The sequence below is a fragment of the Electrona antarctica genome, assembly GCF_951216825.1.
Source record: "Electrona antarctica genome assembly, chromosome: 21".
NCBI lineage: Eukaryota > Metazoa > Chordata > Actinopteri > Myctophiformes > Myctophidae > Electrona > Electrona antarctica.
This window is the reverse complement of record NC_136802.1, coordinates 10570214-10591690: the sequence shown is the minus strand read 5'-3', so window position 1 is coordinate 10591690 and position 21477 is coordinate 10570214. Positions and strand designations below refer to the sequence as shown.

At 44.9% G+C, this 21477-nt stretch overlaps 1 protein-coding gene across 1 annotated transcript in view; it reads right to left on the bottom strand.

Annotated features, from left to right (window-relative positions):
- Positions 1-21477, bottom strand: part of LOC306914191 (neurexin-2-like) — an 847936-nt gene that overhangs the window by 462638 nt on the left and 363821 nt on the right. Inside the window, exons 9-11 of the mRNA XM_079491166.1 lie at positions 19217-19600; positions 10651-10854; positions 4204-4230 (exon numbers count right to left, since the gene is read on the bottom strand). Of these exons, the coding sequence (XP_079347292.1) occupies positions 4204-4230; positions 10651-10854; positions 19217-19600 (615 nt within the window). The remainder of the gene's footprint in view (positions 1-4203; positions 4231-10650; positions 10855-19216; positions 19601-21477) is intronic.

The following is a 21477-nucleotide window of genomic DNA, read 5'->3' as shown; positions in this document are numbered from 1 at the left end:
AGTCGACTAGTAAACTATAGTCGACTAGTTGCTTAATGCCCTAATTCACACACAACAAGCACTATAGACTAACACAGCAGCCTTGATCAGCACACATTCACACACAACAAGCACTATAGCCCCAAAAGCATCTTCTGAAATTCTGCTGCAAAATAAAAAGCCGAGTCTGCTCAAAGGGATTTAGCTCAGAAAAATGCTTCTCTAGCCTCTTGGTTCGTGAAGGAGAATAAGGGCTGACGGGCTTTATTTTGCTGGCCCTTCAATGTATTCATAAGAAGAGGCCTCTGTTGTGGAGGAATGCATTATCTCTCTCCAACTCAGTTTGTCATTTCAGGTCAGCGTCGGCCTGTCGGCCCCTCCACTATGCATGGAACCCTTCATTCACTACTGTATATAGGCTATTTTAGGTGATCTTTCTTTATATTCACGTATTTAATCACATGAATGAAACAAAATGGGACGAAACATTCTGCGAAGACTGCAGATCTACAAGCATCACAATGAGACGCGTTGGCATAGCAAGTAGCAGCCTTTGCCCAAGCCATTAATGTGTAGAGGGAAAAAAGGATACAATACATGAAAAATAGTCATCACGGTGGAATATCTATCTATATATATGAAACTATGTGTATATACACTATAGAGTGCTATGTCTACATAAAATGCTATCTAAAGTGCTATGGAAGTGCTACGGGGCTAAGATGGAGTCTGGTTTCCAGACTATGGTGGTGAATAGTCTGGTTTCCAGACTATGGCGGTGAATAGTCTGGTTTCCAGACCATGGTGGTGAATAGTCTGGTTTCCAGACTGTGGCGGTGAATAGTCTGGTTTCCAGACTATGGCGGTGAATAGTCTGGTTTCCAGACCATGGTGGTGAATAGTCTGGTTTCCAGACCATGGCGGTGAATAGTCTGGTTTCCAGACTATGGCGGTGAATAGTCTGGTTCTCAGACTAGGGCGGTGAATGAAGCACAGAGGGTGGTTTAACAACACGGTAACCGGTCCTGGCTGGCTCGGCTTCCTTTGTTTCCTGTGATGGATCATCCTGCCTCGTGGCTCACAATGAGAAAAGTGCTTTTCCTGTCCCGAGTTCAAGATGTCAATTATGGATCAGCCTATAGAGAAGGGAGCCGGCTTCAAATACCACCCCTCCCTCTCCCTCTCCTTCTCTCTCTCTCTCTCTGGTGCATAAATGAATAAAACAAGAAAAAACAATGAAAAGGCCAAAGCCCCACAGGGACCCTGAGATCAACTGCAGTGAATCAGTGACAGATCAGCTCCGGTGTAGGATGTATACACTATGCAGTGAATCGCCACACTAATGTTTTAAACAAACCACACTGGCTATACAGTATATAGGTGTGTGCAGCAGTGGTGTGGTTGATAATATAGACCTTCACCCATATAGCCAGCGACTCTCCGTGGGTGCCTCCGTGCCTCGGAGCCTGTGGGCACCCATGCAGGGAGAAGTCATTTGGCATTAGACAGTTTTGAGCAGAGACAATCGGCAGAGACTATAAATCCCATGCCTTCACCTGGGAAACTAGCCGAAAAACAAAACAAAGAAGAAAAAAAACAGCGGACGGGCAGCCTTATAAATAATCTCAGCATGTCTGAGAGCCAGTGGTGCATGCACCAGATAAAGCCCATGACACATTAATATGGTGACAACATGGTGGTGCACTGCAGAGCCCTCTGGTGGCGGAAGACATTTTTTTACACATCCACTGGCTCTTTCCCCATTGTTTTGCTTGTGCACAACACATACAGAGAGCCGCAGCACTCCAGTCCATTCTGGAGTGCTAGAGTGACATCTAGTGGCCGATGGAGCTCCCTGCTGGCACAGTGCAGCATACATGTCACATTAAACTAAACGTTTGTCAGTTGTGTTTGCAGCTGAAGGTTTGATGAATAGGTGCTGTATTGCTCTCAGTTAAAAAAAAACGGATTGCACACATAGCCTTCTGTATGCATATACACACACTCACACATGTGACACACACACACACACACACACACACACACACACACACACACACACACACACACACACACACACACACACACACACACACACACACACACACACACACACACACACACACACACACACACACACACACACACACACACTTACTTCTGCAGACGCCTGACAAAACATGCAATTTCTCCTTCACACACGCACGCTTGAAGACGTATGCACGCACACACGCACGCACACACAGCAAACAGCAGGTTTTCTCCATTTTCATATGCGGCTGTCAGCACTTACCTGCATGTAGGGCGGCTGTTCAAATTGTCACGAGAGAAATAAACAGTTTGCTATCTTTCTGTCAGCATGGGGGCAGACAAATATTAGCTCACTCCCACAAGAACAAGCACACACCAGGTGGTGTTGTCTCCCTCCTCAGATAAACTATTCGATTTCTAGAAGGAAGAAGGGGGGTGGGGGGGGACTATGTCCCAAATAGCAAACAAGCAACACCTGTGTGTGCAGCCGAGTGGAGCATATAGAGACAGTGAGACCTGGCACATGGTGACACTGACACACACCACTGAACCAAAATGTCTGTAAAAAGAATGTAAACTTATTTGAAATGTGTGTTTTTGTCAAGGGGATCGAGAGGAGGAATGGACGAGATGGAATAATAGATGTGATAGCGGTTTACACGAAACCTCGACAGTGGGTGCAGGGCCAATAAGGCAATCATGGAGGTATAGGTAGGGCCTGCACACCATTCTTTAGGCAAAAATAATTACTTTATTGAAGAGAATTGATCTCACAGGATCTTCATCAGGTCAGTATACGGACCTGATAAAGATCCTGTGAGATCGAAACGTTGTCTTCTCTTAGATAAAGTAATTCCTTTGCCTAAAGCAGTGGCTTTCAACCCTTTTCATATCAAGGACCATTGATTATTCTGCATTTGAGCCACGGAACCACCTTTTGATGACATTTAGCCTCTCAGACCCAAGGTCAAAGAATATTTGGTTGGATAAGATATTGTCCACAATTCCATGGCAAACGATCAAAATAACAATTATTCTACATTCTCGAATTGAGTAGACTTCTTATGTATTGCAGATGTTTAACAATAATTAAACTCTTGAGAGCATAAGGGTCCATTTTGGTTTCATTTTACGTACCAGCTGAGGACGCTCTCAAGTGTTAAAGATCTATAAGGGTCCATTAGGTTACCAACTCTTCCATCATGTAGCTGGGGACCACCTCTGGGGACTTGGGGCCGATTCATACTCCTATTTTAGAGCCGAATAAAAGTCGGTTCGGCTCTGTAGAGCCTACAAGGTGACGTCATTTGAGGTTCGGCGGGGGGGCGGGTACCGTCCTAAAGTCGGCTCTTCGGTGCTACTGAAAATGTCTGACGAGCCGAAATCATTTCGGCACTACAGTGCCGAAACAGCGGTAAAATAGGAGTATGAATCGGCCCTTAGCTGGGGACCACCTCTGGGGACTTAGCTGGGGACCACCTCTGGGGACCACCTCTGGGAACTTAGCTGGGGACCACCTGGAACCCCCTGAAGGACCACTGGTTGAAAGCCCCTGGCCTAAAGAATGGTGTGCGGGCCCTTATACCTCCTTCCATGGAATAATAGAGTACCAGCTGAGGACAGATGACAGTAATACAATAATTTCCACAGACAAAATGGGGAGTGACGTGGAGAATATTGTGGGCTGGTTTGCATGGGTACATGTCTTTGTAATCATTGTGCAAAAGGAATAATAATTGTGTCATTTGCGTAATGGCGACAACACGAGAGGAATATAAATTCAAATGACAGATTCACAGAGAGAGGAGAATAAAACAAAACGTTCAAATGCTCAAATAAATTAAACCATGAGGTAGGAGGAGGATAAATTAAAGCGTAGATAACGACAGTTCTGTCCCCTAGCAGATACAACAGAACAAACAAAAGCAGCGCAATGACAAATTAAATTGAAATGACAGCTTTGATTGTGTATTCAAAGCGGATGGAAACAATGTGATGATAAATCTGTCACTGATTGCCGCCAGGTTTGGAGGAAACCAAGCGGAGACAAAATGCATTAAATATAACATTATAACAATTTAACACGCCAGGTTTGGAGGAAATCAAGCGGACACAAAATGCATTAAATATAACATTGAAACAACTCTGCTTTTTAGTTAAATATAAACAAAATATGCATAAGAAACCACTTACTGAGATTACAGTCTATCCTGATACAATCTGGCGGGAGAGAGAGATCAGAGATGGTGAGATCAGAAGGAAAGAGAGAGAGAAATAATAAAACATCCTTCAAGGTTAATTCTGCAGATATCCAAGCATCGCTCAGGGGGCCACCATCCGGGGACAGGCTTCGAGTCAGGATCACCCTTTGCAAACCCCCCAACATGACCACGTCTCCCCTCCCTCAGCACTCCCAGACCCAACGGCATGGCAGAAGGCGAGTTCGACCCAATGACCCTCATCTGAAGAGATATGCCAGGGACCCCCATAAGAAAATATCTTTACGGCTCTAGCAGTGATTCTCAACCCGTTCAATTTCAAGGACCCCCAGATAGACATGCATTAATTAGTCTACGGACCCCCCCATTTAATGGCATTGCTATCTCTGGGACCCCAATGGCCCAATTTATATTGTAAAATCAATGTTAATTTTACTCAGAGTGTACAAATGGAACCAAAATTTGGACCCTAATGGGTCCATTTGGTTCCATTTGTACACTCTCAGGGTTACAGACCCATAAGGGTCCATTTGGTTCCAAACTATCATTTAGCCATGGGGACCTCCTGGAACTCCCTCAAGGACCCCTGGGGGGTCCCCGGACCCCACTTTGAGAACCACTGCACTAACCCAACACGACTTCATGATACGGCGGAGTCCTTTATTCACGAAGAGCACTCCCGTTTGAATTCTATTGTAGATTCATTAAATTAAATTAAATGTAGATTCATTAAATTCACCGGCGTGCGGATCCGTAATTACGTCTGCGATATAACTGCTATGATCATTGAGACGCAACGATTATTAACCGAGGCAATAACAATACGTTACACAGAACAATACATTCCTGTGAATGTAATTAGGCCGTCCGAAACCAGTCCTCCGTGGTGCAATATCATTCATCATATCGCCAAAGGAGTTAGCAATTATACCGCCACAGGGCTGTGTGTGTACACGATCGACAAGCTCGCGCAGGTGTGAAGCAAGCGACAGCATTTTGTGCACCTGCGGTATTATCAGTACAAGAGCAGGTGTGCACTCGCTGTCTTGATGTCAGTGGCCTCTGTAGCCTACTGTGAAAAGCTCTGGCCTTTAATGTGGCCAGAGCTTGGAAAACGCACGCACTCACTCGCCTTCTGCAGCTCTTTGGGTGTGAGAGAAACCAACCGTTATCAACAAACATACTGTAAAGCAAGGGTGATCATGCACACCCCGGCCACATCACGCCTTGTGCACACAAGCCACAGGAAATAAGTCCTCCCACCCCACGCACGCTGTGAGTTTTAGTCAGTGGTGGACAGCAAGTATATACTTGACTACAACATGTACGGTTTTGTGTGTGTGTGTGTTTGTGTGTGTGTGTCTTTACTACTTACGAGTATTTGTATTCTTTTCAACACTCTATAGACCATATATATTCACATGGCGGCCATGTTGGCATTTTGCTTTGAAAGGCATTATTTCAAGATGGCCGCCATGTGAATACATCCTGGTCCGTACTTGGATTTCACGCCACTATACATTTCAAAAAACGTTTGTTAACGGGATCCCTCTACATTTCTAGAAAGGGAAAATGACTTTTCAAATAGTGAAAATAGCAGATCTACAAGCTCACAGCGCACCGTGATGATACATATTGTGAGCTTATATATGCTATTTTCACAATTTCCCTTTTTGGCATACATTTCTACATTTCAATACAGCAATGCATTGATTTAAAAAAAATCTACTTTGTAATTTGTAGGCTACTGGAATATGAAATATATATATTTTTTTAAAGCATGTGTAGCCTCACTGCTTTTGATTAGTAAGTAGGCTACAGATTAGACTGAGAAATGTTCACTTGTTGTAGCCGAGTGAGTATCACTTTTACTCAAAACTGGGATTGAGTATTCTGTCCACCACTGGTGAGCTGTTACTATAGGCTAATATCCTATATGGAATACAATTCTCCCCTCTGGTGGCCACTCTTTGCATGTGCACGTGGCTGTGTGGTCAGGGTGCGGTCTCGAGCTGTCAACCGCTACAGAATAGTGGACACAAACAGCCAGGGACCAGCCTCCTCACTGCATGGAAGGGTATAGTGGGATGTCTGTGTGTGTATGGTCTGTGTGGGACCAGCCTCCTCACTGCATGGAAGGGTATAGTGGAATGTCTGTGTGTGCATGGTCTGTGTGGGACCAGCCTCCTCACTGCATGGAAGGGTATAGTAGTTTAATGTCTGTGTGGGACCAGCCTCCTCACTGCATGGAAGGGTATAGTAGTTTAATGTCTGTGTGTTGTGGTCTGTGTGGGACCAGCCTCCTCACTGCATGGAAGGGTATAGTAGTTAAGCTAACATTTCTATTTTAGCTTAGTCATAGTCTTTGGAATGAAACTTTTTGGTTTTAGTCATATTTTAGTCACCCATGGATTGGAATGTTTTAGTGTTAGTCTAGCTTTAGTCGACTAAATGTCATAAGATTTTAGTCGACTAAATATGCAGTTCGTTTAGTCGACTAAAATGTATTTTGGTGGGCCTTGGTGTCGTCGTAAATGGCTGTTTTTACACTTTCTGTTTTCAGCATGCAACCAAGCGTGAAATGACTTATACTGGATCTCTGGATCTGGATCTGTTTTTACACTTGCTGTTTTCAGCATGCAACCAAGCGTAAAATGACTTATAGGCCTACTGGATCTCTTGTCCACTAGCCCCTTCCTATAACATTTTAGTCTAGTTTCTAATCTGTTGACGAAATTGTCAATATATTTAGCTTAGTTTTAGTCATCATATGTCGCATTTAGTCACCTGGAATGTTCTAGTGTTAGTCTAGTTTTACTCGACTGAATCTACAGTTGATTTTAGTCGACTAAAAGTTATTTTGCCGGGCGTCAATGCCGTCGCAATGTCTGATTTTACACTTGCACAAGCTTGCAGGGCGACGTGTTGTGAGCTTGTAGATCTGCTATTTTCAGCATGCAACCAAGTGTAACATGACTTATACTGGATCTCTTGTCCACTAGTCCCTCCCTAACGTTTTACTCTAGTTTTTGTTTGTTGACGAAATTGACAATATATTTAATCTTAGTTTTAGTCGCCATAGTTTATAGCTTTCAATTAGTTTCCATTTAGTTTTTGTCAGTGAAAAAAGGTACTCGACGAACATTTTTTTGTCGTAGCATTAGTCGACGACATCAACACTGGAGTCTTTCAACGCGAGAAAGAAAACAAACAATGAAAAAGAAGTTTGGATCAAACACATAATTATTTGTGTAAGGTGAAAATGTCGAGTGTCATTTGAACAACGTCGCGCTGAACAAGTGTTGTACAAGTTCAAGCACTGATTGCATATCGAACTCATTATCATTCCTACGTATTCGCTAATAAACATAATTATGGCTGAAGCAGCGTTCAATTACGCCTCCCTCACATTGATTAATTACCAGGGTTGTAATTGTCTCTCTCAACGAGGCTTAAGGCTCGTTGAGAGAGAGAGAGAGAGAGAGAGAGAGAGAGAGGAAGTCTCGACTGATACCAAAGATACCAGATACCACGCTGACTCCCGGGACCCTGTTTTCACTTCAGCCTACATGTTAATTAATTCCCCGCTATGAAGAACGAGCTATGAATAGAAACTTCTGATCCGAGCTGTGACACCACGCAGCCTGTGTACGCCGCGTGACACAACGAGGTGTCGTCGGAAATTAAACCCAGTAAAATAAGGGGGAGGAACCGAAACGCAAACTAATCTAAGGGGCATTAGCGCTCATGTGTATTATGGATTAACGTTTTAACCTCCTCATTAGCTAAGATACATTATTATGTCTGAGCTGGGTGGATGGTCGTCGAGGGCCCCTTGCATGTGTGTGTGTGTGTGTGTGTGTGTGTGTGTGTGTGTGTGTGTGTGTGTGTGGTGGGGGGGGGGGGGGTGGCTTGGGTACAACTGTGAGCATATGAGGAGCCGGTCTCTCTGGCTGTTTGATCCGAGGGCCGCAGACATACAGGCCATTGAAGGGGTGAGAAGTTCCATCATCTGAGCCTTGGCCAGGTGGGAGGGAGGGAGAGGGGGGGGGGGGAGCGAGAGAGAGAGAGAGAGATAGAGAGAGAGAGAGAGAGAGAGAGAGAGAGAGAGAGAGAGAGAGAGAGAGAGAGAGAGAGAGAGAGAGAGAGAGACAGAGAGAGAGAGAGAGAGAGAGAGAGAGAGGGAGAGAGAGAGAGGGAGAGAGAGAGACAGAGAGACAGAGATAGAGACAGACAGACAGGGCAGTAGAGAGAGAGAGAGAGAGAGAGAGAGAGAGAAGGATAGAAAGGAACAGGAAGTCAGGACGTTTCCCCCGACCACCCTGCTGTCCTGTCTCTGTAGTTGCCCCAATAAGCCTCCGTATCCCAGGGTGCACCTCTCTGTAGTTGCCCCCAATAAGCCTCCGTATCCCAGGGTGCACCTCCCTGCGTTGCCTCATCTGATCCCCAGTAGCAGCTGTCTGTCCACAGGCTGGCTCCACATCCCTCTAAAGATGATGGAACAGACCTGAAAGGTGCCTCGTGGAGCCTGAAGGTCACGTCTCTCTGCCACGACACCAGCCACTTTTATAGTGGCAATAAATCAAGAGAGTTATTTCTAACGTTGGCGAAAGTACCACTTTCACGCGTCTAATACTCACTATACCGGCTGAAAAAGAAAAAGGAGATTCAATTTCCCCTCGTGTGAAAAAAACATTCATCTTACAAGATGTCTCCTTGCAATAATCCATTGACCTTACCCTGCCCGCAGGTATATATCGCACAAAACAGCTCCACGATTTTGCTAAATAATGATTCTAAATAACACTGTGACCTTCATTTCACACTAATCTCTGGCTCCCCTACGAGCGGTACCACACAACTTAGCCTTTTTATCATTGCTTTTTTCATTGCTTTGTCTTGTTTTTTTGTAAAAACAAAACAAAGAATTGTGACGCTGGGTTTCTACTTTAGTTGCGCACCACCAGTGCCATGTGCGAAAACAGCCTAGATCTACAAGCTCTAAATGCGTTGTATCTCGGCCACGCACTGAGCTTGTAGATCAGCCTATACAAGTGGCACACAATTGTATAAATAAATGAGGCTTTGTGGGGAACGAGAGGAGCAAGTGAGCCACCATGTGGTTCTACAGAGACAGCTACAGAGACAGGCTAACAGCTGCACGCCAGAGGCTCAGAGTCTGGGTATAGAGGACAGGGTTAGAGATGGAGCTTTTTGTTGATTTATGTGGAGGATGGATGGGGTTAGTTATGGGACACGAAAGAGAGAGAGGAATTATGAATGAAGTTTTAATGGTCCGGGACCGCCAGCCAGACGCATGGGGTCCCCGCAGGTTGAGCATGGATGACCCCCGTGATGAGCCACTCCACTTTGGAACCCAAATACAGAGGGACACGTTTGACATTTTTTTGTTGTTGTTGTTGCTCCTTTTAATCTTTTATTTTCTTCGGTAGTGCTTTGTCACAAAGTGTGCGCGTCTGTGAGAGGGCGTTGAGGGGGGAGGGTTATGTATTCCTCGTTGTCAAACAATGTCGGCATGAGCAATAATTTATGAACCAACCGAGCCGTGGCGACTCGGTGAAAACAGCGGGCCCAAAATAACCCCCAAAGTCCTCAATGGAGAGGCCAAACACATGCCGGCCGCGCAAATCATTTATATCCCGCCACGATGTGACAAAAGCACGCCCGAAGCCTATATGCCATAAAATAACAACTAAATAAATCTAAAAGCCAATGTTAAAGTCCCTTCAAACTTCATGGGCAAACATGGGGGTTGACACATGGTATGCTGCTGGACTACAGGGAGTAGAAAGGCCTATTCATACTCCAGTTGTTAGGCGATGAGGTGACCACCGAAACGGTGCGGTCACCTCATCACCCAAAAAACTAGAGTATGAATAGAGCCCTATATATTCATAGTCCAGTTTTCGATGAAGAGGTGACCACCGGAAACCGAGAACAATTACGTCACGCCGCGTTGCGTCACCTCCGCTCGCACAACAACACATCTCTCTGGTTTTTACTTCACCAAAAACTGGACTATTTAATAGGGCTCTAAAGGCTCTTTCATATAGTCTGGATTGTCGGTGGTGAGGTGACCACCGCAACTACAACATGACGTCACTGAGCCGCGGTGAAGAGCAAACCACCGCTCTGTTTTTACTCACCACCGCTCATCCAACCACAACATTGGCGACATCCAAACCACCGCTTCGGTGGTCACCTCACCACCGGAGCGGTGGTCACCTCATCACCGGAGCGGTGGTCACCTCACCACTGAAAATCCAGACTATGAATAACGCTTAAGGTCTTCACGGCTCATCGTGGTGGTGGCCCACATTGGGTGGGGAGGGGAGGGGGGTGGATGGATAGATTGATGGATTGATGGATGAATGGATGGTTCGGGGGGGGTTGTTCCTACCCAGGTTCACGGTGAGCTTGACTCGTCCCCCGTCCAGCTCCAGGCGCAGCGTGTCGGCGGACTCCTTGGAGGTGGTGGCCATGAGCAGGCCGTAGGCGCGCTGGGACATGAAGCGCAGCGCCACATCCTCGGCCTCCGTGTGCATGGGCACCGGCATGAGGATCTTCAGGTACATGCTGCCGTCGTAGCTCAGCACCGTCGCCTCTGCAAGATTGAATGGAATGATTGACATTTGTATTTTATTTATGCTACTTTTTTTTTGCTGAAACATACCAAATAATGATCTGGTGCCACCCTTTTTCAGAACAAATATGGGTAAATACTAAATTCACCTTCCACAGCACTGCCACTCAAGTGTGGAATGCCCTGCCCCCTTCCCTCAAAACAAGCAGATCACTGGTTTCTTTTAAAAATGGTCTGAAAATTCACCTGTCACTGTCATCAGGTCAAAGGGAGGGAAAGTGATTGCCCCACCTCTTTACCCCGTCCCCCCCCTTTTTTATCATCGTATTTCTATTCCAACCTGTACATGTAGATTTACTGTGTTTGAGAAACCTTAATTGTTGTCACTGTCATTGTGAATGAATGCATGGGACCCGAATAGAAACAAGACCGCAAGGTCTTTCTTCGGTGCTGTCCTTTTGGACCAATGCATCTTATTGTCTAATACAATTATCAATCAATCAATCATTGCACACTCAAGCAACATTATTTGTCTGTGAGCAGACAGTCGTACAGCTGCGTTTATTGGCATGGATTGACTTTCAAGGGACCCTATAGGGTACCACCGTCCAACATACAGAAAAGGTATCCGAGGGTCCCGAAAGGGGCTAACCAGAACTCCCACCATGGAATTAATTTATGAATGAATACCGTTGCAATCACTGTAATATAGTGATAGTGATATTAAAGTATTTCCTACAGCTTTAAGTCCAACAATCAAACTATTAACCCTTTAATATTCATTTAATTTAATTTCATATTTATTTATTTCATTTCAGTTATGGTTTTACATGATTATATTCATTTTACTTTGTACTCTTTTTACATATTCCATAACAGAAAAGAAAAGGAGCAGGAAGAAGATAAATCTTATTTATACCTGCCCCTATCTATCATTGAATTTTTAGTAAACTATAATAGGAAAGAATAGGCTTTCTGTTGTAAAGATCTCTTATTCCCTCTTTTCCTGCAAGATGTGTTGTTAAAATAACATGAGAAATATCCCCTATTGTAGGACTAGTAGCATGCCAAAGTTTGTGCTATTGCCATTGAGAATGCATTGGGCGTTTAAGTTAAATAACTGAGAAACTACAAATCATTTAAAAGTAAAAAGTTCCAGCATGTGTCTCCACAGTAAGCTGAATTATAAAATGTGTGAATAGAGTTTCTAGGTGAAAGTAATTTTTTGACGTGCCATAGAGCTGCCATTGAGCCCCATTATAAATTTCTCAAATTTGAAAGCACTATATATTTCTAAAACTATGAAACATTTCAAAGATTTATTTTCAGGCAAACATGTCCACCGTAAGATGAACCTAAATAGGTTTGAATGGGGTTTCTAGGTGTAAGTATGTAGGACTAATAGCATGGCAAAGTTTGTGCTATTGCCATTGAGAATGCATTGGGCGTTTAAGTTAAATACGGGGGGGACATATTTTGACAGCAGAAACTGCCTGTCATAATTTCTCCCTATTCCAAAGCCCACCCAGGTACATTATATATTTAAACTATTTTCAGCAATGGTACACTTATTTTTTCAGTGGGTAGATCTTGTTGAGCTGGTCATTTTGAAAGTAGATCTCACGTCATACATGTGTGGGCACCCCTGATGTAGGACTAGTAGCATGCCAAAGTTTGTGCTATTGCCATTGAGAATGCATTGGGCGTTTAAGTTAAATACGGGGGGGGACATATTTTGACAGCAGAAACTGCCTGTCATAATTTATCCCTATTCCAAAGCCCACCCAGGTACATTATATATTTAAACTATTTTCAGCAATGGTACACTTATTTTTTCAGTGGGTAGATCTTGTTGAGCTGGTAATTTTGAAAGTAGATCTGACGTCATAAATGTGTGGGCACCCCTGCCCTAGGGCTACAGTCCCAAGTCGGCCATACCACACATGACCAAAATTAGCATTTTAGAACAAAATGTGATGTGATCAGATGTGTTTAATAACAAAATGATAGGCCTCTCGTCGAATATGACATCAAGGCATTTAGGTAATAAGTTGCTAACCCCGTCCCACCTTACTTGTCCCACACAAGTGATACTTCTGTCCCTCAAATGAACAGTTTGGATCAGGTCCCCCAGCCCTAGACATACACCAAATCTCTGCCGAAAATAGACAGACTTTATAAGATCGGCTGTTTTCAGGCAAATGTTGCCCTCAGAATAGAGAAACAGCTAGATTTGAATGACTTTATAGTTTAGCTTCACTTAATCTGTGTTCCCAGAAGTTTCATTTTTCGCCACTAGGGGGGCTAGCTTCACTTAACTTGAATTTACCTTTGGTAGAGTACAGTGTGTATTTAGAACATTATTAGACATAGTAGACTTTTTATTATTGTATGTCAGTTACATAATTATGTTCAGTAACCTCTGAAATGATATGTCCAAAAAATAATCTTACCTGGAAAAAAATAAAAACAATGTGCACATGCCATGAGTGGTACTTTTTTGTCATACACTTCCTGACAGAGGAAAAGGCATGCTACTGAAAGCACAGTGACATCTAGTGGCCTTTTTTTTGCCAGAACATTTGAGTTAAGATTCTACAAAATGTCTTCTAAATCATGACAGTTTTCTGATAAACCTATGTTTCTATATCAGTGATGCTCAAAGTATTTCATGTCAAGGATCCCAACAATTATATGTAGTTTATTTGGCCGCCGACCCCCATCTGAAAAATATGTTGTTCCAGGTACCTCCCAGAAGCAAAGATTTGAGTTAAAAACGTTCTGAAAAGAATATAACGCTCTGAAAGAATATATATTCAAAGATGTGCGCCACATTTTAACAATCATTGAAAAATAGCATATCTACAAGCTCGTAGCGCGGCACTATGAGCTTGTAGATCTGCTATTTTTCAATGGCTAAAGTATGACATAATGCTTAAAACACCAAAATGGGTTCCCGCCCAGAATGGGTTAAATACAGTACATATATCATGATTTGGAGTGGTTCTGATCTAAATGTGCGAACTCCAGGCTTTGTCACAGAATCTCAACAATTCTATTGATTACAGTCCATTGCATTCATATATAAACTCTGTCTCTTCCATTAGAATAGCCATGTATTTACTTATACACATTGAACCCTGGATAGAATTAAATATTGACTAGCATAAAATACTATTATGTCTTCCTGTGGGTTTGTTAAATGAGTGTGCTGTATAGATTCTACACCACACTCTGAAACAAACAAAGACAGACATATAGACTTTTATAGTACCTCAATCTGTCATTCTATCCATGCAGGGTTCAATTTGTATAAATAAATACATCAATAAATGAGTATCTTTGGGGGGTGATCAACTATGCAACTCAATGGCTGCCAAGGACTTTCATGATGTCCTGGAGCGCCAAGGACGTCTTTAACGCCTTTTTAACATGGGGGGAAAAAATAAAATAATAATAAAATAAAATATATATGGTGGCAGTCTGGGACTTTTGGCGCCCCCTGGTGGCGGTGAAAACATGAAGTGAATGCAAAAGGAATTGTTTGGCAGCAGCAGATGCCTGAAGCCTGACTCACACCTTTCGATCTAGCATACAACATTGATGCATACTAGATGTAAAGAAAGGGTTTGTTTACATCTTGCCCCAATGCATTTCCAATGGAAGTCACGTGGTTTGACACAACATTTGTGTTGTACGGCTTTCGGCTGTGTTTCGACTGCCCCCCACCCCCTCATACAACACAAATGTTGTGTCAAACCATGTGACTCCCATTGGAAATGAATTGCGAGCTTGCATCAGTCAATAAGTCTCCTGCATCAGCTATACATCAATCTGTTGTGCACGTGTGAGTCAGGCCTGAGACATCAGACAGCAGCGTGCCCAGGAAGCCACGACCTTGAGTCCCGTGTCTCCACACAGAGGCCGGCCATAAATAGACCGCTAGCTGCCTGCATGCAAGGAGTGACAGTTGCCTGAGGATGCAGGGCTCTTTCTTTCGCAGTGTGGGTTTGATGGCAGCCTGGGTGAAAATCAGCCCTCAACTGCTTCTGACAGAAATATAGGGGCGAGGCTTCCCTCAGTTTGAGTGGCGCCGAACGCGGAAAGCCATGGGTGTCTTTCTGACAGAATTACCAGTCTGGTAACTCCCTTTCTGACATAATTACCAGTGTGGTAACTCCTTTTCTGACAGAATTACCAGTGTGGTAACTCCTTTTCTGACAGAATTACCAGTCTGGTAACTCCCTTTCTGACATAATTACCAGTGTGGTAACTCCTTTTCTGACAGAATTACCAGTCTGGTAACTCCCTTTCTGACATTATTACCAGTGTGGTAACTCCCTTTCTGACAGAATTACCAGTCTGGTAACTCCCTTTCTGACATAATTACCAGTGTGGTAACTCCTTTTCTGACAGAATTACCAGTCTGGTAACTCCCTTTCTGACATTATTACCAGTGTGGTAACTCCCTTTCTGACAGAATTACCAGTCTGATAACTCCCTTTGTGACAGAATTACCAGTCTGATAACTCCCTTTGTGACAGAATTACCAGTCTGGTAACAGAAACAGAAACAGAAATACCACCAGATTAATGCATTTCTGATAGAAATACATTGTGATGATAAATGTAGGTATTTCTGAACCCTAACACTAACCCTATAACCTCACGAACCCTAACATAGTGGGGCAAGCAGGATTCAAACCTGTGCGGTGTGGATTGAAAGCAGTGTTGCCACATTGTGTGAGAGAAACAAGCAACCAGGTCCATGAAAACAAGCCCAAAAGAAGAAGCCTGACTAAGGCTATTTGAAAATAGCAGATCTACAAGCTCACAACGTGTCGCATTAAAACAATCATGGAAAAGAATGAATGTGACTTGAATATTCTTTGAAACATTTTAACAACAACACACATCTTGTTGTTCCTGGCACAAAACATTTTTAAATGTAGGGTCCTTTGTTGGACAAATACATTAATGTGGAGGTCCTTGACATGGAGATGTGTGAGAATCACTGCTTTAAACAACATTAGGAAACAAGCCCACATAAACAACTACACTTTAGAAACAAGCCCCAAAAAACGCAACCCGCAACTACCAATATTTATAAGCAACTTTACAGAAAAACAAGCCCAAAGTCGCTTATAATAAGCAGACATGGCAACACTGATTGAAAGTTGAGTCACTAGACCACTATGCTACAGGGCAGCTGAGTACCTGACAACGCCCAACTCATGGAAAAGAAAGAAAATCCCCGCCCAGAAGGGGATTTGATCATTTCACCTGATCAAAAACATCAAAAAATAAAAAGCAGATCTACAAGCTACAATGTGCTCCACAAACGCGTTGCATCGCAATGTGTTGTGAGCTTGTAGATTGGCTATTTTCAAATAGGCAAAAGTTTAAATAGGGCTGTCAAAATCTACAAAGTAACTATAGCACCTCAAGTTTTCAACAATAATTCCAGTGGAGTAAAAGAACAATAGTTGCCTCTGAGAAGTAGTGGAGTATAAGTAAAAATATTGAAAATTGAAAATACTATAATATATACTATAATAAAGTAAAGTAACAATACCTCAAACTCAAGTACAGTACTTGTACTTGAGTACAGTACTTGTACTTGAGTACACATGGGTCAAGAGTACATGGGTCAAGCATTTGGTGAGACGCACAAAATCACACATCGCGGTCACAATGGGATGTATTGCCAGCCTGTAGATCGGCTATTTTCTGCGAAGATATTTAGTGTCGAGCAAAAGTAGTACGGGGCCAAGCATAGATCCCTGGGGGACTCCGGTCATCTAAGTGTATATAGGGATTCAGTGGGTAAACCATGCAAACAGAGGAGCGCTGTAGAAAGCCAATAGCAATTATACAGACCATAAACAATTGGGAGAAGATTTTTCTGCATTGACGAAGGCGTTGGTTCACTTCACAGTCAAAACAAATACTGTAATGCCAGAGGGGGAAAATAACCAGCTGGCAATTGATTATTGTGTTACAGCTGTGACTGACTGAGATGTAATTCTAATCGTGAAGAGAGACGTGGAGTTCATGGCAGTACTTTAACCCATTTTGGGCGGGAACCCCTTTTGGTGTTAGCATTATGTTATGCTTTAGCTATTGAAAAATAGTAGATCTACAAGCTCATAGCGCGCCACCGAGTGGCGCGCTACGAGCGTGTAGGTCTGCTATTTTTGAAAAATCGAAGAACGACTGACATAGAAACATAGCTTTTTCAGAAAACTGTCAGGATGTAGAAGACATTTTTAGAATCTGATCTCAGGTCAAAATGGGTTAAAGGTATATTAAAGAAAGTTATATTATTTCCCTAGGCTTTGTACTTTATTTCAGTATGGATCGGAGGAGGACGAATATACTAATATACTCGTCAAATGTAAGCATATATATGTATAATTTTCTGAAGCGAAAAGGCAATATCATGGACTGCTCTCACCTTGGCACTGATCTACACGGCTAATAAAGTGGCATCACGGCAGGGAAAATAATATAAGAGGGATTATTATGGAGGATGAGTCCATAACAGTCCCCTTGGCTTCGCAGTACACGAGGGCTGCCACTGGATGGCAGGAGAGAGCTGTGGAAAACTCTCTGCCTCCTCTGTTGATGGCTGGAGACAAAAACAGTTCTAGTGGTGGAAAGTAACCAAGTACATTTGCTCAAGTAACTGCACTGGAGTACAGTTTTGAGGTATTTGTACTTTACTTGAGTATTTCCAATACTCAATATTTGCCTCTGAGATGTAGTGGAGTAGAAGTAAAAGTAAAAGTATTTTTACTCCACTGCATTTATTTGAAAACTTTAGTTACTTTGTAGATTTTGATTATTATTACAAAACACCTTGCATATACATTTCGGCTATTTGAAAATAGCCGATCTACAACAATTCCCCCGGCAAAGCATCACAATATTTCTAACCACCGTATCCATAATGTAAACATACCAAGGCCGACGCCCCCGGGCGGAGCTAAATGGGGGATGAACCAGGTGTGTAATTCACCTCGTTCCCCAGCCTGGCATGTATGTCTGTGTACCTGCATGCATGCCACCTGGGTGTGTACGACCGGCCCCAGATGGCGAAGCACAGATACGGCTGCTCCGCCAGCCTCTCTCTCATACGCTCGCCCTAATTTCATCCCCTGCTGCCAGCCAACAGCGTGCGCAAATGCCACCAGGGCCTCAGGGTGGCACACACGCACGCACACACAGCTCTCCTTGTAGAGTTGCTGTCTGTTCTCCCCTAGCGTTCCAATAGCAGCTGGTAGGCAACATGTGGCATGCAGCACTGCATGCAGCCTTTTGTGTGTCGCGGGAACTGTCCTTTTCTAAACAACCTGTTGTTGTCGCCGTCGGAGGAGGAGGAGGAGTCCATGGTTCTCAGTCAGTAATGTTTGCTCTAATGTGTTCTGTGCAACTTTCTACTGTGTCGAACGCCCATGGCGCCTCTAAATGCACCACATGTTCCCATAGGCCATGCAAAGGCCATCTGTCTGTCTGTGTATCCTCGGCCTGTTGCTATCGGCTAAGCAGAGCATAATGCTCGGAGCACAATGTGCTGGGTTTGGGAAGAAATGTCATCGTTTGGGGTGGGGGTCCCTGCTTCATCTCTCTCCCAGGGGTCCAGGGGTCCCAGGGGGTAGCCTACTTGAGTGGGTTCCTGGGGGTCCTCAGCTAAATGATGATAGTTGGGAACCAAACGGGCCCTTGTGGGTCTGTAACTTTGAGAGAGTGTACAAATGGAACCAAATGAACCCTTACGGGTCCATTTGGTTCCATGTGTACACGCTCTCAGGGTTATGATGGTCTGCAGGAGTTCTCAAAGTGGGGTCGGGGGACCCCCATGCAGCTACTTTCAAAAAATCGTAACATTCTTTAAAAAATGTTTTAATATTTTTAATACCACAGATCTTGTATGGGGAATCTTTTCAGATGGGGGGTCTGCGGCCAACTACACATTCATTTAGGGGTCCTTCACAAAGTTTGAGAACCACTGCCTTACAGTATGTAAAAAAAATCTAATTACTTTTTCCACCACAGTCCCTCCTATATACATGTCCCCAACAACGAACCATGCTCACCTATCTTCCACCACAGTCCCTCCTATATACATGTCCCTAACAACGAACCATGCTCACCTATCTTCCACCACAGTCCCTCCTATATACATGTCCCTAACAACGAACCATGCTCACCTATCTTCCACCACAGTCCCTCCTATATACCTGTCCCCAACAACGAACCATGCTCACCTATCTTCCACCACAGTCCCTCCTATATACCTGTCCCTAACAACGAACCATGCTCACCTATCTTCCACCACAGTCCCTCCTATATACCTGTCCCTAACAACGAACCATGCTCACCTATCTCGCAGTTTCCTCCCAGGTACCCGGTGCCGACGCAGTCGCAGATGTAGCGGTTCCAGCCCTCCTTGCAGAGGCCGGCGTTGCCACAGGGGGCGCCGGCGCAGCGCTTCTGCAGCTCGCGCGTGCAGAAGCTGCTGACGCCCGGCGAGCTCTGGATCTCGGCCAGCCGCCGCACGTCGCGGCTCTTGCCGTCGATGAAGAGGTCGCGCACGCAGCCCACGTAGCCGTAGTTGAGCAGCGCCGTCCACACCTCGGGCGGCAGCACCAGCTCCGCCTTGGCCTCGGGCAGGCCGCCCAGGTACATGTCGCTGTCCAGGTCCAGGATCTCACTGCCTTCCGGCGAGTTGAAGGGCAGGCTGCGGCTGTTGACCGATATGGAGCCTGTGCCATAGCATGGACGGGGTTGTGGGGGAGAGAGAAGAGGTGGTTAGAGTTTGTTGTCTCAATGTGACTGAGCAAAACAGTATAAGCTGTGAGCAACAGGGTAACATCAGAGAGAGAGAGAGAGAGAGAGAGAGACAGCAGGGTGAGAGACATAGCAGAAACGTAGACAGTGTAATGTGTCTGTAACAGGCTAAATGGAGGAGACGGGACACCGACCGACTGCAGCAGGGAGTGAGGGGGGGGGGGCTCTCTTCGTCTGTGATTAACGACTCCATCTTAATTTTCTATTAAAAGCCAATTACAGCCGGGGCAGCGGCGAGTTCGCACGCACGCACACAGGCACTCTCCCTCCCTGTAGGGCGCCGTTATGAGAAGATATGACTTTCCGAGGTGCTTCGCCATATCCTGGCGTAGCGATACTAATATCACTGCATGGATATTAGTCTCGTCCCTCTCAGTGTTATTTTTTCTTTTTACCGCAATGTCCCGCCCCCAATACTGGGCCCTGGTTGGTTATAGCCTGGTTCCAGACGAATCTGGTTGGCTCGTCACCACTTCGGCCGTGAAGTCCTCCCACAATTGAGAGGGTCAGATTGACTCTGCCATGGGGCGATATGCATTGAGAGGGGTCAGATTGACTCTGCCATGGGGCGATATGCATTGAGAGGGGTCAGATTGACTCTGCAATGCAGGGGCGATATGCATTGAGAGGGGTCAGATTGACTCTGCCATGCAGGGGCGATATGCATTGAGGGGGTCAGATTGACTCTGCCATGGGGCGATGTGCATTGAGAGGGGTCAGATTGACTCTGCCATGGGGCGATATGCATTGAGAGGGGTCAGATTGACTCTGCCATGCAGGGGCGATATGCATTGAGGGGGTCAGATTGACTCTGCCATGGGGCGATATGCATTGAGAGGGGTCAGATTGACTCTGCCATGCAGGGGCGATATGCATTGAGAGGGGTCAGATTTACTCTGCCATGGGGCGATATGCATTGAGAGGGGTCAGATTTACTCTGCCATGGGGCGATATGCATTGAGAGGGGCCAGATTTACTCTGCCATGGGGCGATATGCATTGAGACAGGGGTCAGATTTACTCTGCCATGGGGCGATATGCATTGAGAGGGGCCAGATTGACTCTGCCATGGGGCGATATGCATTGAGAGGGGTCAGATTGACTCTGCCTTGGGGCGATATGCATTGAGAGGGGTCAGATTGACTCTGCCATGGGGCGATATGCATTGAGAGGGGTCAGATTGACTCTGCCTTGGGGCGATATGCATTGAGAGGGGTCAGATTGACTCTGCCATGGGGCGATATGCATTGAGAGGGGTCAGATTGACTCTGCCATGGGGCGATATGCATTGAGAGGGGTCAGATTGACTCTGCCATGCAGGGGCGATATGCATTGAGGGGGTCAGATTGACTCTGCCATGGGGCGATATGCATTGAGAGGGGTCAGATTGACTCTGCCATGCAGGGGCGATATGCATTGAGAGGGGTCAGATTTACTCTGCCATGGGGCGATATGCATTGAGAGGGGTCAGATTGACTCTGCCATGCAGGGGCGATATGCATTGAGAGGGGTCAGATTTACTCTGCCATGGGGCGATATGCATTGAGAGGGGTCAGATTTACTCTGCCATGCAGGGGCGATATGCATTGAGAGGGGTCAGATTTACTCTGCCATGGGGCGATATGCATTGAGAGGGGTCAGATTTACTCTGCCATGCAGGGGCGATATGCATTGAGAGGGGTCAGATTTACTCTGCCATGGGGCGATATGCATTGAGAGGGGTCAGATTTACTCTGCCATGCAGGGGCGATATGCATTGAGAGGGGTCAGATTTACTCTGCCATGGGGCGATA